This window comes from Musa acuminata, chromosome BXJ3-5 (genome assembly GCF_036884655.1).
Source record: "Musa acuminata AAA Group cultivar baxijiao chromosome BXJ3-5, Cavendish_Baxijiao_AAA, whole genome shotgun sequence".
Classification (NCBI taxonomy): domain Eukaryota; kingdom Viridiplantae; phylum Streptophyta; class Magnoliopsida; order Zingiberales; family Musaceae; genus Musa; species Musa acuminata.
In genome coordinates this window covers 39502560-39521626 of record NC_088353.1, presented here as the reverse complement: position 1 = coordinate 39521626, position 19067 = coordinate 39502560, and the positions used below count along the sequence as shown (strand labels likewise).

Below are 19067 nucleotides of genomic sequence, written 5' to 3'. Positions count from 1 at the left end.
TGAGTCAAAAAGGCTCAAGTTTGAGACGAACCAAGTCCCACCACTATGTGCCACAATAACGCCGTTGGATTTAGACGATGGCTCATTATCGTATGGAGGAAGTAAATGGATTGCATTATAACGTGTTTCGTCTGGAAAAAAGGACGGAGAGTACATTAAGAATTTAGGACATCACTTCACCGCTGCATAGCCACACTAATCACCTCCTCTTAAGTATTAATTAATCCCAGACTTCAAAAGCCTAAAGACATCTTCATCTCAACTCTCATTGACATTTGATTCGTGGACACCACGTGATGGAGCAATCCACGTAACTTGCTTCATCGCGTCGAGCTCCTCCAACTTCTTTCCATTTGCGCTCAATATCAATCATTTATAGAGTTATGTCGCAGCTCGAGGAATACTAGTAACTCCGAGAATATGGTGACCAAGCACTCATCACAAGCCACTTACCATCGGGATGCATCCTATTTACAGGTGAACCTGATTCATTCCACGTCATGGTTACCATTTTGATACCATCTTTTCACGATGCGAGAACCACAAACCACCCTCATGTGCAAACAAAAAGATAAAAGAGATGAGACATCTTACATGATGCTTCACCTTTGCCCCACTCCCTCTCACACTACCAACGAACCCTCTACCGCCTTTCTTTTTCTTGGTGTATAGGGGTTTGATATATCTATAGCATATTTATCCCTCTAAATCTAAATGTAGCGTCTATATCCTTTTGAATGATACCAATGATATAGACGCTACATTTAGAAGATACCTAAATTAGAATGATACCTAAAAAATAATACACGTGTAATATTTTTGAAAGATATTAATGTTTCTGCATTGTATGTTTCTAATAGCAAATTCAACTAACAAGGACGAGGGACCTGAATACCGATGAGAGAGCACATGGAAACAAGCAGTTAGGCTGAACAACTGGTCACAACCACACAGCATCATGGGGCAAGGGAATACGATACAGTAGCTCAAAAAATTTTGCAGGGATCTAAATAAAGTTGACATAATTTAATTCAATAAGTACAATAAATATCGTTCGGAACTCTACTGTGCCGCACTATAATGCACATACTACAGCTTCAAAACTATCTGGTCCTCCAAGGCAAATTGGAGTTATTCATATTCAAATGCCAGACAGACTGGCCAACAAAAAAGATCCATGTCACATGACAATAAAGGAAAGAAGTTTTGCCGATTCAGCCAATAAGCAACTTGTTTTCCTCCAAGAAGCTATACTGGGGCACCTCCAGGTTAAATGGAGCTGGACCCTTGCGGATCCTACCAGAAACATCATAATGTGAACCATGGCAGGGGCAGAACCAGCCACCAAAATCTCCAGCATTTGGTAAAGGGATGCAGCCCAGATGGGTGCAAACACCAACTACAACAAGCCACTCGGGGTTCTTCACCCTGTCTGAATCCACCTGGGGATCACGAAGAGATGAAACATCAACACTGTTTGCCAGCTTGATATCATCCGCTGTTCGGCGCCTTACGAAAACTGGCTTCCCACGCCACTTTACAGTCACTGTGGACCCTGGTTCTATGTTGGAGAGATCAACCTCCAATGAAGCCAGTGCAAGGACATCTTTGCTAGCAGACATGCTTAACACAAACTTCAGAATCAGGAGTCGAAGCAAAGAAGCATAAACAAATCTTCCACCTGTCAAAACAAAGTATGCAAATGCTCGCTTGCTTGGATCGCCTGGGGGGTAACGCTCATGATTGTGTTCATCATAGGTGATCCTTGAGGATGGATTCTTCACAGCAGCCACTGTTGCTGGAAGATCAGCTAAACCCAAATCCTGGTGTCTAGGGACAATGATTTCAGAAACATACCCTATAATTTTTTAAGAGCGACACAAATTAAGCAACACAAAATGAAGGAAAGCAGAACTTTTGGATCATTAACAATTATTTAAGATACCATACATCGATGATCTATTATGAAAATAAAAAATTTATAATAATAGTTACAATCCACAGAACAAACACTAATAAAGCAAAATTCTCATTACAAGCACTTCTAAGAAGTAAAAACTACTGCATACTAAAAGTTTCCTTAATATGCATTTATTAGAACATGTTTTATATATAAAAAAAAAAACCACAAACTAGGTGCAAGATATGCATTAAATGTCACTTGCATGTCCACTCTATCAGGTACAGCAGCATGCTATTGGTGGCATATTAGAAAATTGGATGATTGCAGTCCTCTCACTAGTAATATTTTACGTAAGAAATAAGCACCTCTCGTTGTGCTAGTCATCTTTTATGTCTCTAACTTCACCTATTCTAATAAAGAAATCTTCCTACAAATAAATTCTCAATAGCTGGAATTTCAAGATTTTAGGGGACAGATTTTCAACTTGTCTCACTTCCTCCTTTTTCATTTTAATTAGCAGATGACCATTAGAAATACAAGTCAGCAACACATATGTTAAATCTATACGTCACAAATCAAACAAACAATTGTTCTTAGTTTTAGTATATTAAAGCCTTGATGCAGATGATCTTACATTTCTTGAAGAAACAGAATTATTTCAATGGATTAGCATGGTGTTCAGGAAAAAGTAAACTGCACTCCCTTTTTTTGAACTTCAGTAGCTTAAACTCCATTTCCAACCATAGACACAATGTCAGATTCCAATTACCATCGACATGCTTGTAGTTTCTTTTTACTCATCTCTTTCTATCTCTCCCTGATATTTTATTTTCATTGGAACTCCTAAATTTACAACTTCCATAATCGAATTAACTAGAGAAACTGAGAGAAGTCCCCATTTGGCTTGCTCGAGATAAAGACCAAATTCCAATAACTTGCATTTCATACTGGGAAGCATTAATTACAAGCCAAAGAGGTGCTAAACAGGTAGCTTGACAACCTAAATTAAACCACCAAGACATTGTCATGTCATGCTAAATTTAGATCGTCTAAACCAAGACTCAGAAGTTGCCCATTTTCAAGCTATAGCTACTTCCAATTCTGAAATCCTCAGCAAGCAAAACGTACTGAAACTATCATTATCTGCATTCAGAAAGCAATTTAGTAGGATTCAATTCTTTTCCATATCTTACTATTCTCACTTTTGATGGATTAAAGTCAACAACTGTTGCATCATATCTTAATATTAGATCGAAAGAGACTGTCAACTGGCTTTTTATTTGACTCTTTTCAATCGACATCGGCAAATTTAGTTGCCTAGCCCTAGCCTATAGTGTAGTTTTCTCCGTGCATAAACTTGCAAAGATTTGCTCAAATCTAACTAGATAAACATCATACATACTAATCCCCAGCATAATTTAGAACCTTGAACCAATAACAGTTTCAGAACTTTTTGAATCAATATATACTGGTCAACACAGTATCAGTTGTTATCTGTAGCTTAAAAAAAAACCAAAATATGAGTTTATTTTGAAAAATGTAGCCAAGACCAACAGGATGGTACATGGTCCGCATGCCTGGTATACCATGAAATTCGATCCCAAGCTCATCATGCAGTAAAATTTGGACCCCTCTGATACAACATAGATTAGAAGGTTTATGCTTCACAACATGAAAGATTGACTAAGCCAACAAATCTAAAATTCCTAACAAAAGAAAAACAATTTAGAATCCTAAAAAGACAGAGATAAGGAAATCCAAAAGCCTCTACCACTAAACAGTAATGTAATCTTAATGAACTCAAACATACAAGATTGCATATCAAGTTTCATTTTTTTAAATTATGGAATCATATAATCCACTTAAAGCATTCCAAATGTGTTACTTAGGGACCATGGTCATTGAACTCGGTATTTCACCTCACTGTACCCATGTTGCTATAACTCAACACCTGCACTTTTGTTGTTGTCCCATCCAAGAAACTCAATTTTGGTCACCAGACTCATGTTGGTTCATAACTGGACCTGTGCAGGTCTGATCCATTGTCATATCGACACACAATGCAATAGGACGTACCACGATACAAAGGCGACAAAAATAGAAGAGGAGACGAACAGATGATGATGAGGCACCAGAGGAGAGGAGGGGAGGCAACAGATGGTAAGTCCTATATCACACGAGGACGCCCCAAAATTGAGTGGTCCACAATCCACATGCTGGTTCGCTACAATTCTTGGCCCATTATCACAAACCCCTACCATCGCTAAGTTGTTATTACAAAAGCTGCTTCTATAGCCACCAAGACCATGAAAAAGTTAAGAAAGCAAGCCAAGAGACATCTCTACCAAAAGGAAAGATGAAATATCTCCCAGATTGGATTTAACTATTCTCCAATTGGAAGAGACATGGATCCCCAACAACACTAGTTCTGAACTATTAGAAATCCTACAGAGTAAGAAGAGAAGAACAAAATAAAGGAGATGAAGCAAGGATAAAAACGATAGAAGATAGGAAAATAACAGGATAAGAAAAGTAACTAAAAAGAAAAAAGAAGAATGAAATATTTGAATAAATTTCAAAATAATATAAATTAATTTAAAAAATAAAAGTTATATAACCTACAAATGATCACTTTGTTAGGATCGAGAGCACTAAGAGAGGGGGGGGGTGAATTAGTGCAGCGGAAATCTTACAATGATTAAAAACCAAAAGCTGCGTTCGTTCAAAAACTGTTATGATGCAAAAGCAAATTCTCAGTTTGTATCTAAGTGCAGTTTGCGTCTAAGCGCAGATTGCGTCTAAGCGTAGTTTTGCGTCTAAGCGCAGTTTACGTCTAAACTCAGATTTACGTCTAAACTCAGATTTACGTCCAAACGCAGATTTACGTCTAAACTCAGATTTACGTCTAAACGCTGTTTTACGTCTAAACGCAGATTTACGTCTAAACGCAGATTTACGTCTAAACGCAGTTTTACGTCTAAACGCAGATTTACGTCTAAACTCAAAAACTTGTTTGTATACTTGCAGAAGGCAGTATGCAGTTGGAATCAAGATGTAAATGTGAACTGAGATCTGATGATTGAGCGAGGAAAGCCGATTTACGTCTGAATGCAGTTTTACGTCTAAATGCTGAAAATCGTTCGTAAAATCGTAGAGGACAGATTGCAGTTATCAATAGGATTAAAGTGTAAGTGTAAACTGCAAAGAAGCTCGTTCGTAAAAGCACGAAAAACAGTTCTGCAGAATCAAACGTAAACGTAAACTGTAATGTATGAAAATACGAATTTACGTCTGAATGCAGATTCGGAAGAACAACACTTGGAACTTGTTCGTGAAAGCGCAGAGAGCAGTAGTAATGAGGGAGGTTTGCAGTAATGATAAAGTGCTCGAAAATAAACGCAAACCAGAGATTTAGAGTGGTTCGGTCAGCCTTGACCTACTCCACTTTTGGCTTCCTCCACCGATGAGGTTGCCGACGTCAACTAGGTGCCTTCCTTCAATGGGCGAAGGCCAAACTTCCCTTTTACAATTTCTCTCCTTTTGACAGGCTCAGGAGACAACCTTTACAGACCTTTCTCTCCTCACTTTACAACTGAAAACTTGAAGAACAGAAGGAGGAGACTTAAAGGCTTTACAACACTTTTGAGCTTCTTAGAATCACAGAAAAGATCAAGATTTCGATGTAGGTCTGTTTCTTTTCAGTGCTGAATGGGTGGGGTATTTATAGGCCCCAACCCAATTCAAAATTCGAGCTCAAAACGATCAAATCGATCAAATCCCAGAATTCTGGGATCAGGCGGTTGCACCTCTTGACTGGAGAGGTGGCACCACCTGGCAGAGCTCGAAGACTGAGCTCAGGTGATTGCTTCTCTCTGCCAGAGCTCGAAGACTGAGCTCGATGGTTGCATCACCTGGCAGAGCTCGAAGACTGAGCTTGGTGATTGCATCACCTGGCAGAGCTCGAAACTGAGCTCGGTGGTTGCATCACCTGGCAGAGCTCCAAGCTGAGCTCAGGCTGATGCACCTCTCTGCCAGAGCTCGAAGACTGAGCTCGGTGAATGCATCACCTAGCAGAGCTCGAGACTGAGCTCAGGCTGATGCACCTCTCTGCCAGAGCTCGAAGACTGAGCTCGGTGGTTGCATCGCCTGGCAGAGCTCGAAACTTGAGCTCTGGCGGTGCTACCTCTTGGCAGAGGAGGTTGCACCGCCCAGTCTAGCTCGAAGACTGAGCTCTGGGTGGTTGCACCTCTCGGCTGGGGCGGTTGCACCTCCCAGCCTCGCAGCCCTGGCGGTTGCACCTCCTGGCTGGGGCGGTTGCACCTCCCAACCCCACAGCCCAGGCGGTTGCACCTCCTGGCTGGGGCGGTTGCACCTCCTGGTGCAATCAGGGTCCGAATGGTTCACTCCATTCGGCCCACTTTGAATCTTTTCAGGGGCCCAATTGCCCCAAGATTAAGCTAATGGGATCACCTCCCATTTTCATGCTTAATCATCATGCTAACTACGATTAACTCTAAGACAACTTCTGCAGCTTTGCTCCGATGCGTCAATCGCTTCTTCCGGCGAGTTTCCGGCCAACTTCCGTCGATCAACCGATAACCCTCGGTGATCCTTCTGCGGACATCCGGCATACTCCTGGACTTGCGACGATCCACTTGGCGAGTTCCGACGAGCTTCGCTTGGCAAGCTTCTGGACTTCTCGGATCTGTTCACGCTGAACCTCCGACGACCGTCCGAACTTCCGTCGAACTCTCGAACTCCCAACGTGATCCTGATCTTGACTCCGACGCAACACCTGCTGCTTGTCTTACTCTTATCGTAGTTAATCCTGCACACTTATCTCAACACATAGATTAGATAACAAATGACAATTGACTTCATCATCAAAATCCGAGATTCAACAATCTCCCCCTTTTTGATGATGACAATCAATTGATAAAGGAGTTGTCCTTAACTCCCCCTATCTAAATGCCATAGTTGAGATAAGTCAACCTTGAATTCAAGACCGAAGAATTCAAGTGACGTATTGATAAGTTAGATCAGTTAAACTTATCAATGCTTCCATCATGATGCCCATCATGATGTATCTCTTCAAAAATCATGTCAAGGCATGACATACATCATCAAGTTTGTATGATAGTGTTCGTAACTGTTCATCATGTAAACATATAAAGCTACGAAGGACTTTTTACATGATGCACACATTTGAGATTTTCTAGCAAGTTTGCATTTTCTTCACAATATAGAATATCAAATTAAGATATGATGCAAACTATAGCACATGTTCACATATCTCTTGATGCAGGGATGGCATAGCATTGTTTATAGCATCACTCAAGCATTTGCAACTATGACATAGACATGATTATGGCAGTTCAGCTATGACATAGTATTTATCAATTCATATGTTTCTCCCCCTTTGTCATCAACAAAAAGGCATGATAGCATTATCAAGCATATAAAAGAAGTCATGACACATATATCTCTTTATTGTGTTTGCTTGACGGAGGAAAGTCATTTTTCGAAGAGTTTTCATAAGAGTGTACAGGAACATCCCATACAAATCGAAAAATGAACTTCTTACATGCATTTGGTTAAAAATATTTGTCACATAATTTGCAACATGTTATTTGATCAAGCGTTGTCAAGGCATGTAATAGTAATAACATCCGAAAGATAATTTTAAGTATTCGGACACATCAACATTCCTAATTCTCTTCTTATGTAATCAAATTGTTCTTCACATAGGGGTTTTGTGAAGATATCAGCCAGTTGATGTTTGGTATCAATAAACTCTATGGTTACATCATGATTAGTGACATGATCACGTATAAAGTGATGTCTAATATCAATGTGTTTTGTTCTTGAGTGTTGTATAGGATTTTTAGTTAAGCATATTGCACTCGTGTTATCACATTTAATGGGAATATCTTTAAGATTCACTTTGTAATCTTCTAAAGTGTTTTTCATCCATACAACTTGTGCACAGCATGCACTTGCTGCAATGTATTCAGCTTCGGTTGTTGATAGGGCAACCGAGTTTTGTTTCTTAGATGACCAGGATACAAGGGCATGTCCTAAAAATTGACATGATCCTGATGTGCTTTTTCTGTCTAGTTTACAGCCAGCGAAGTCCGCATCAGCATAAGCTGTTAATTCAAAATTTTCTGATTTTGGGTACCATAGTCCTAGATTGGTAGTTCCATTAAGATATCTGAGTATTCTTTTGACTGCTTTGAGATGAGATATCTTAGGGTCTGATTGAAATCTAGCACAAAGTCCTACACTGAACATGATGTCTGGTCTGGTGGCAGTGAGGTAAAGTAAACTTCCTATCATACCCCTATAGGTTTTTTGATCGAAGCTTTCTCCATTCTCATCAATTTCTAACTTAGTGGAGGTGCTCATAGGAGTGTCAATGGCTTTTGAATTATTCATTTTGAACTTCTTTAGCAAACACACAGCATATTTGGTTTGACTAATAAAGATGCCATTGCTTAGTTGTTTGATTTGTAGGCCTAAGAAGAATGTTAACTCTCCCATTAGACTCATTTCGAATTCATGACTCATAGTTTTCGCAAAGGATTCACAAAGAGATTTATTTGTAGAACCAAAGATAATATCATCAACATAAATCTGAACAATGAGAAAATCATTTTCAAAATTCTTGATAAATAATGTAGTATCAACCTTGCCTTTTATGAAATTATTTTCAATGAGAAAAGAGCTAAATCTCTCATACCAAGCCCTTGGGGCTTGTTTTAAACCATAGAGAGCTTTAGTTAATCTAAACACATGATTAGGGTAGCCATTGTTTTCAAATCCAGGAGGTTGTTCAACATAAACTTCTTCGGAAATGAAACCATTTAGAAAAGCGCTTTTAACATCCATTTGAAATAACTTAAAATTATTGCAACTAGCGTAGGCAAGGAGCATCCTTATGGCTTCCAATCGAGCCACAGGTGCGAAGGTTTCTTCGTAATCGATACCTTCTTCTTGGTTGAAACCTTTGGCCACTAATCTAGCCTTGTTTCTAACCACGATACCATTTTCATCTTGCTTGTTTCTAAAGACCCATTTAGTACCAATTACTAAATGGTCATTTGGCCTAGGAACAAGCGTCCACACCTCATTTCTCTCAAATTGATTTAATTCATCTTGCATTGCGATAATCCATGAATCATCTTTCATGGCTTCATCAACACATTTGGGTTCAATTTGGGAGAGAAAAGCGGCGTTGGCACAAAAGTTTTTAAAAGAAGATCGTGTTTGAACCCCCTTTGATGTGTCTCCTAGGATTAGCTCCTTAGGATGAGCATCTATATACTTCCAATCCTTGGGTAAGGATGTTTTGGAAGTGGATGCAACCAAGTTGCTAGTTGGAGACGGGGTTTCGTTTAAATTCAAGGAATCAAAATTAACATCATCATCAAGATCATTTTTCTTAATTTCTGAAATCTTATTGAAAACAACATGGATGGATTCTTCAATAATTAAGGTTCTTTTATTGAAGATGCGAAAAGCTTTAGAAACCGAAGAATAACCAAGAAAGATTCCTTCATCAGATTTAGCATCGAATTTTCCTAAGTTATCCTTTTCATTCAAGATAAAACACTTACACCCAAAGACTTTAAAATATGAGACATTGGGTTTTTTGTTATTCCATAACTCATAAGGAGTTTTGGAGAGTAAGGGTCTTACTAGGACTCTATTTAAAATATAACATGCAGTGTTTACAGCTTCGGCCCAAAAATATTTGGGTAGGCTATGTTCATTCAACATGGTTCTTGCCATTTCTTGCAAATTTCGATTTTTTCTTTCTACTACCCCATTTTGTTGAGGATTTCTTGGAGTAGAGAAGTTATGGTTGTATCCATTGAGTTCACAGAATTCTTGGAAGTCATGGTTTTGAAATTCTCCACCGTGATCACTTCTAATTGACGAAATCATAGATTCCTTCTCATTTTGAACAAGTTTACAAAACTTGGTAAAATGTCTAAAGCATTCATTTTTTTGTTTTAAGAAGTATGTCCATGTATATCTGCTGTAGTCATCAATAATGACAAAGGCGTATTTGCTACCTCCTAGACTTGATGTAGAGATTGGTCCGAACAAGTCCATATGGATCAATTGTAAGGGCCTAGAGGTGCTTATTTGATTCTTAGCTTTGAAGCTACCCCTAATTTGCTTACCTAATTGGCAAGCATCACATACATTATCTTTGATGAACTTGATATGAGGAATTCCTCTTACAAGTTCTCTAGATGATACTTGATTGATTAGTTTCATGCTAGCATGACCTAATCTTCTATGCCATAGCCAAGCATCCTCATTCATAACGGCAAGGCACATTTCATCACATAAGTCATTGATGTCAATAGTGTAAACGTTGTTTTGTTTTAATGCAATCATAGATATATTTTTGTGTGGTTTTTCAATGATGCAGGCATTAGATTCAAATCTTATAATATATCCTTTATCACATAATTGACTAATGCTCAAGAGGTTATGTTTTAGACCATCAACTAGTAAAACATCTTCAATAGAGAGGTTGGATTTGTTACCTATGGTTCCTTTGCCAATGATTTTACCCTTGTTGTTGTCTCCGAAGGTGACATATCCTTTGTCTATGCTAGAGAGCTTAGAGAATTGAGATGGATCTCCGGTCATATGCCTTGAGCATCCACTATCAAGGTACCATTTCTTGCTCCTAGCTTGCGATTGTTTAGTTTTCTACAAGAAGGAATGATGTTTAGGTACCCATTTGCTTTTGGGTGCCTCATAAATAGATCTACATTTTCTATCATGTTGCATAGAGTTTATCATGGTTCCTTTAGGAACCCAAATTAATTTGTTTGGACTTATTTTCTTGAATGGACAACAATGTGTCTTGTGTCCAGATTTGCAACAAAAGTTGCACTTGGTTTGGTGTTGAACATGTAAGATGAGGCCTTTTACAAAGGTAGTTGGATTTCGGTGAGGATTCCTCACAAATCCAATCCCACTTCTTTTGGGAGCATGACCCTTGTTTGTAAGGATCATGTTTAATGACTTGCTACCAACCTCGAATTTCTTCAAGGTGTCCTTAAGTAGCAAGTTTTCTTTTTGTATAGTTTCTAAATCATGACATTTGATACATGAATTTAAACTATCATGATGTTCGACTTTTAACTTATCAAACTCACAAGTAAGATTATCATGTACCTTTTTTAGCAACTTGTATTTTCTATTTATAACTTTGCATTCATCAAATAAATCATGGAAGGCATTTAATAATTCATCGAAAGATAAATCAGCATCTAATAAATCCGTTACCTCCTCTTCGATAGCCATAAAGGCGTAATGAGCAACTTGCTCGGTGTTGGATTCCTCTTCCTCAGATGCGCTCGAATCATCCCATGTTGCTTGGAGCGCCTTCTTCTTTGTTGTTCTTTTCTTGACTTGGGGACAATCACTTTTGTAATGTCCCGGCTTTTTACATTCGTAGCAGATCACTTGGTCCTTCTTAGGTTCAAGTTTATTTTTCACATCGTTTTTAAACTTGTTTCTTTTGAAGAATTTCTTAAACTTTCTTGTCAAAAGTGCCAAGTCATCATCACAGTCCTCATCACTTGAGTTTTCTCTCAAGTGGCATTCAGAAGTTTTAAGTGTCATATCCTTCATGTTCTTTGGAAGGATGTCTTCTTGCTCTTCATGAGCTTTGCAAGTCATTTCGTAGGTCATTAATGACCCGATTAGTTCTTCAAGAGGGAAATTTCGCAGATCTTTTGCCTCTTGAATGGCGGTGACTTTAGGATCCCAACTCTTAGGAAGGGATCTTAGTATCTTATTAACAAGCTCAAAATCCGAAAAGCTCTTTCCGAGTCCTTTTAGACCGTTGACGACATCCGTGAAACGGGTAAACATGTCGCCAATGGTTTCACTCGGTTTCATTCGGAAAAGTTCAAAAGAATGCAGCAACAGATTGATTTTTGACTCTTTCACTCTACTTGTGCCCTCGTGGGTCACTTCAAGTGTGTGCCAAATATCAAAAGCAGTTTCGCAAGTTGAAACACGATTAAACTCGTTTTTATCAAGTGCGCAAAATAAGGCATTCATAGCCTTTGCATTAAGAGCGAAAGTCTTCTTCTCCAAATCGTTCCAATCGATCATTGGAAGAGAAGATTTTGAAAATCCATTTTCAACAAGGTTCCACAGTTCAAAATCCATAGAAATAAGAAAGATCCTCATTCGGGTCTTCCAGTAAGTGTAGTCCGTTCCACTGAACATGGGTGGACGTGTAATCGAATGCCCCTCTTGGTTTCCGGCGTATGCCATCTCTCTTGGGTTTTAATCCTTTAGAGAGTTAACCTTGCTCTGATACCAATTGTTAGGATCGAGAGCACTAAGAGGGGGGGGGGGTGAATTAGTGCAGCGGAAATCTTACAATGATTAAAAACCAAAAGCTGCGTTCGTTCAAAAACTGTTATGATGCAAAAGCAAATTCTCAGTTTGTATCTAAGTGCAGTTTGCGTCTAAGCGTAGTTTTGCGTCTAAGCGCAGTTTACGTCTAAACTCAGATTTACGTCTAAACGCAGATTTACGTCCAAACGCAGATTTACGTCTAAACTCAGATTTACGTCTAAACGCTGTTTTACGTCTAAACGCAGATTTACGTCTAAACGCAGATTTACGTCTAAACGCAGATTTACGTCTAAACACAGTTTTACGTCTAAACGCAGATTTACGTCTAAACTCAAAAACTTGTTTGTATACTTGCAGAAGGCAGTATGCAGTTGGAATCAAGATGTAAATGTGAACTGAGATTTGATGATTGAGCGAGGAAAGCCGATTTACGTCTGAATGCAGTTTTACGTCTAAATGCTGAAAATCGTTCGTAAAATCGTAGAGGACAGATTGCAGTTATCAATAGGATTAAAGTGTAAGTGTAAACTGCAAAGAAGCTCGTTCGTAAAAGCACGAAAAACAGTTCTACAGAATCAAACGTAAACGTAAACTGTAATGTATGAAAATACGAATTTACGTCTGAATGCAGATTCGGAAGAACAACACTTGGAACTTGTTCGTGAAAGCGCATAGAGCAGTAGTAATGAGGGAGGTTTGCAGTAATGATAAAGTGCTCGAAAATAAACGCAAACCAGAGATTTAGAGTGGTTCGGTCAGCCTTGACCTACTCCACTTTTGGCTTCCTCCACCGATGAGGTTGCCGACGTCAACTAGGTGCCTTCCTTCAATGGGCGAAGGCCAAACTTCCCTTTTACAATTTCTCTCCTTTTGACAGGCTCAGGAGACAACCTTTACAGACCTTTCTCTCCTCACTTTACAACTGAAAACTTGAAGAACAGAAGGAGGAGACTTAAAGGCTTTACAACACTTTTGAGCTTCTTAGAATCACAGAAAAGATCAAGATTTCGATGTAGGTCTGTTTCTTTTCAGTGCTGAATGGGTGGGGTATTTATAGGCCCCAACCCAATTCAAAATTCGAGCTCAAAACGATCAAATCGATCAAATCCCAGAATTCTGGGATCAGGCGGTTGCACCTCTTGACTGGAGAGGTGGCACCGCCTGGCAGAGCTCGAAGACTGAGCTCAGGCGATTGCTTCTCTCTGCCAGAGCTCGAAGACTGAGCTCGATGGTTGCATCACCTGGCAGAGCTCGAAGACTGAGCTTGGTGATTGCATCACCTGGCAGAGCTCGAAACTGAGCTCGGTGGTTGCATCACCTAGCAGAGCTCCAAGCTGAGCTCAGGCTGATGCACCTCTCTGCCAGAGCTCGAAGACTGAGCTCGGTGAATGCATCACCTAGCAGAGCTCGAGACTGAGCTCAGGCTGATGCACCTCTCTGCCAGAGCTCGAAGACTGAGCTCGGTGGTTGCATCGCCTGGCAGAACTCGAAACTTGAGCTCTGGCGGTGCTACCTCTTGGCAGAGGAGGTTGCACCGCCCAGTCTAGCTCGAAGACTGAGCTCTGGGCGGTTGCACCTCTCGGCTGGGGCGGTTGCACCTCCCAGCCTCGCAGCCCTGGCGGTTGCACCTCCTGGCTGGGGCGGTTGCACCTCCCAACCCCACAGCCCAGGCGGTTGCACCTCCTGGCTGGGGCGGTTGCACCTCCTGGTGCAATCAGGGTCCGAATGGTTCACTCCATTCGGCCCACTTTGAATCTTTTCAGGGGCCCAATTGCCCCAAGATTAAGCTAATGGGATCACCTCTCATTTTTATGCTTAATCATCATGCTAACTACGATTAACTCTAAGACAACTTCTGCAGCTTTGCTCCGATGCGTCAATCGCTTCTTCCGGCGAGTTTCCGGCCAACTTCCGTCGATCAACCGATAACCCTCGGTGATCCTTCTGCGGACATCCGGCATACTCCTGGACTTGCGACGATCCACTTGGCGAGTTCCGACGAGCTTCGCTTGGCAAGCTTCTGGACTTCTCGGATCTGTTCACGCTGAACCTCTGACGACCGTCCGAACTTCCGTCGAACTCTCGAACTCCCAACGTGATCCTGATCTTGACTCCAGCGCAACACCTGCTGCTTGTCTTACTCTTATCGTAGTTAATCCTGCACACTTATCTCAACACATAGATTAGATAACAAATGACAATTGATTTCATCATCAAAATCCGAGATTCAACACACTTAAAATTTATGTTTTAGATATATCCTAAAACATTTTAAATCGTGTCATTTCCCTGTACCTCAAATAATTGGAAACTACAGCTTGTTATTGCTGTATCCCATACACTATCTTCAATTTGAACCCTTGTCATTCACATCGACCACATGAGCATGTCACACACTAGACAAATATCATACATACATGTGTCACTTTGCCCAAGTCTGAGCAACGTATCTTAGATATTAAAAGAAAAAGAATGATCACTAGTCTACCTATTATCTTGTGCTTGCAGCTACAAAAATAGTGAATTGAAGAAATTATGGCTCCATAAAACAGAACAAATAACGTAACCGAGTAAAATTAGATCAAAGTTATTGCGATAAGTGGACTAGAAAACTTATAATTTTTTATTAGAGATCTTAAATATACATCTTTACAAAGATGAAAGTCTATCAATCAATAATATCTCAAGAAAGGAAGATTATCCCTCAAATCAAGTCAAAAAATATTATCTTCTTCGAAGGAAGGAACAGATCGTATATTTGATTTGATGTGATTGTAAATTTCCTTATTTCTGTAAGTTCCCTTTTTATCTTTGGACTTGAGCTTATGAAAGGGGCTAGAATATTGTAATGCATCAATTAAAAATGGATCAATGAAATGAATTCTTTTCCCACCTTGAGTGTGAGTGGTGCGAGGCTACATTTATTTTCTAATGTCATGATTCCATCGTCCACGTAAAAGACGTGTAGAGATGCGAGGCCTTCATCTTGGGAGAATTCTCCTAAAGCCAGAGCGAGTCAAGTAGTTATCCATTTGTTTTCCTATTATCTTTCAGTTATTATCTTCTATTCCTCTCTTTTATGTTCCTCTATTATCAAAAAAAAAATCCTGTCGCTCTCGTCCTGCATCAGATTTGGTATCACAGTTATTGGTTTAGCTAAGATGTTCTATCATCAAGGCCGATCCATACTCCAATCATTTGAACTCAGGATGAGTTCCACCGTAGCAGAAGCGTATGGTATAGAATGAATTTAGTTTGTGTTATTTGAATAAATTTTATTTGTTTTGAGATATTTGTGCATTTATCATAAGTTGCCAAATGGCAACATCTACTCAAGACGAAGAAAAAGAAAACAAATACAGGAAAATTGAAAGAAATCAAATTATTGATTGAAGATTACAAATTTTTATTGGAGATATTAAATATTCATCTTTACAAAGATGAAAGTCTATCAATCAATATATCATTAAGAAAGGAAGATTATCCCTCGAATCAAATCAAGAATATTATCTTCTTCGAAGGTATAGATCATATATTTGATTTGATGTGAATATAACGATGATTTAAAAACTGCTAGGCACCAAAATGTGCTAATATCCCAAAGTGCATTCTAATGCAAACTGGCCATGGATTTTGATGCGGAGACCGTTCTGTTTGGTTGCAACTTGATGGATCAAAGACTATGTTGGACGAAACAACATCAAATAAACTTTCTAACCTTCTGGTTCCTCTTTCTAATCCTTCTCTGCTGAAAGGCATATCCTCATGTATTATTCATTGTAATGCTGAATAATATTGCTTAAATATTAAACAGGAAACTTGCTGGTTAAGAATGCAATTATTCCACAAATTTAGTAAATCCATGGTTACTGGATACTACAAAATAAACTCAGCAAAAAATAGTCGGCCTACATCTTCATGGCCTATCATGGTTCAACCATTAAAGCCATATTGTCTCCAAAGACAAGCCTACCCATATCACCTAACAAATATTAAAATACGAGTAATATACAAAAATGCATGCTTTTATCAGTTTCTTTTTTATACACACCGGATTTATCCTCTTGTGAAACCTCCTCTTCCAGTTTATCAGTGTTCCTAGTCCACTAAGCATGGCATGTTCTCATGCTGTACGCAGGCATCATTCATAATCAGCAAAGAAAATGGAAATTATTACATAATGTAGTAAAATATTTCTGAGCGGTTAAGCACGCATAGACCACAGAACATAGAATTATAAACACTCAGATCGGGATTTATTTACAAGCCAACCATAGAATTACCGATTCTAATGAATGATGCAGGAATTAGCCAAACTACAAAAAGAAGGAAGAACGATAAAATCACCAAAAGAACCCAACTTTCTCTTCTCAAGATCAGTATCTACAAACAATGATACAACTCGGTGACAAATATATTCAAGTGCAAAACGAGAAGGTTACGAAACCCTGACCTCTCACGGCGCCAAGAAGAGGCGATTGAAAGACAGATCGGGAAGGTCGGTCAAGGACCGTCGTCGGATCTTCGGCAGCGGACGAGTCCCCGATGCCACGGACGGGATCCCGCGAAGAGAGAACAGAGGCTGCGGGGGCCGGCCGCCATGAGCAGACAGCGAGCCTTCTTCCGGCAACCCTCAGCATCTTCTCTGCCAATAGGTGATGATTTCCAAGGTCTCAACCCGCCGCCACGAAAAGCAGAGACGGAAGTCGAACGGGGAACGGCTGGCACGAGAGACGAAGACGTAACTTCACATTATTGCATCCCGGTACAATGTTATAAACTTATATCCCGGTATTCCCATGCAAAACGGGGAAAAATGATATAAGCCAAAAACACTTGTTACGAATGAATCAATCATTAGCCATTTGCTAATATATTTATTGTTAAACGTTAATAAACAATTGCTTTGTTCATATGTTCTAATGAAGTCATGCTTTGTGAAAATTTGAGAAGGCATACTAGGTGGAAGAAGAAGAAGAAGAAAAAAAGGATACCATGGAGCTCTCATTTGGGGATGGCTATGGATAAGATATCATATTATTTTGTTAATTTTTAAGTAATTAGCTAAAAGTTCGAAGTCGGTGTCTTCAATTTTGCTATCTATCTATAATTATCATAAATTCAGTTACCAAATAATTTAATTTGATTTAAGTTTATCAAAAAATTAACAAGGTCTGTACCGAAGCGTACCACCTGTACCAGTATGTACCAGTCCGACAAGTTATCGATATGCGGATCGTCCGGTATTGTTACAGTGCTACGGTACTACCTGTAGCAGTGCTACGGTACTACACTGTAGCAGTGCTACGGTACTACACTGTAGCAGTGCTACAATATGAAAAAGTATAAAATTATTCGGTACATCAAGGTATACCGTTCGGTACGTCATGATGTACAATCCCGATACACCGCTACCAAGCCCGGATGAAAACAACGATACAGTATGGTACGACAAAACTTGAAAATTAATATAGTGAATATGTACTTTTTATGATGGGATAAGTTGTTTATATCTGATTAATCATTCGATAATTATTCTTAAACATATCAGATTATTTAGATAGATTCGAAATCAAATAAATTATATGTCCAAAAAATTTCGATCCATTGCCATCGCTGGTCATTTTATTGTTCTTGCCAAGGACAATATGCTTAGTCTATCACTAACAAAATTGTGAATATTTAGTCATGATATGAAGTATTTTAGTTAATTAGAACACATCACATCACACCATCCCATACATTATATTATAATATTTTTAGATTGATTTATCGGGGCAAAAGGTGTCTAACTTTAGGCTTTTTGAGGAAGGAATTTTTAAGTTCTCTTTTTTTAAAGTGAAACTTCAACTTTATTACTCAAGACACCTCTATATATTTCTTTTCTATTTTATTTGAGGAGATTAAAACCTCCGGTGCACAACATATTCTTCTCCCTTATTTACATGAGAGATTATAAGTTCCTCAAAGAAATCTATTAGATATAACACCAAATAAGATATTAGCTATTAGAAAATATTTGTATCAAGAGAGTTTGAAAAGAGAACTAAAAGAATAAATATCGAGAAAATTTAGTAACATATATTAAATTTGACCTATAATTAAAAATTTAAGCATGCTTGCATTAGTTTAACTCAAAAATATGTCATTCGACTCTCTCGATATTTATCAATATAAAAATAATTTTTTAATCTCTCATCAAACAAGAATATTTTTTGATAATCTCCTTATTCTTGTATGGCTCAATCATTTTTTAAAGTTATATTGTTAATAATTAGTATATACATATTAGAAGGTTAACATATTTGATATTATTACTTATTACTTATAATGATAAACTAAAGTACACTAATCCATAAAAATAATCGATCATTATCTAATATGGACATAGTGATAACAACCCTTTACAACCCAACCTCATCTCTTCACTTCAAACTCAATATTAGAATATTTACATATATGAGGTTGTTACATATTATTTATAATAGCAAACTAAAGTATGCTTATTTATAAAATGATTAGTCATCATCTAGTATGCAGTCTACATCCAAGTTTATAGGGGGCATAATGACAATAATCCCTTACAACACTGTCTCATGTCTTCACTTCAAGCTCGATATTGGAAGGTTAATATATTTGAGGTTTTTACTTATTATTTATAACGGCAAAAAAAAGAGTATACTTATTTAAAAAATGAATCATCTAATATACATACTACATCGAAGATTTAGGGAGGCATAGCGACAACAATCTCTTAGAA

General features: G+C 38.6%; 1 protein-coding gene across 1 annotated transcript; it reads right to left on the bottom strand.

Annotated features, from left to right (window-relative positions):
• Positions 1–1007: 1007 nt before the first annotated feature.
• On the bottom strand, positions 1008–17046 carry LOC103985582 (cytochrome b-c1 complex subunit Rieske-4, mitochondrial). The gene is made up of 2 exons (XM_009403326.3): positions 16761–17046; positions 1008–1858 (listed from the first exon to the last, which is right to left on the bottom strand). Exons 1-2 carry the CDS (start codon positions 16945–16947, stop codon positions 1215–1217), a joined length of 831 nt encoding a protein of 276 aa, XP_009401601.2. The 5' UTR covers positions 16948–17046; the 3' UTR covers positions 1008–1214.
• Positions 17047–19067: the final 2021 nt, after the last annotated feature.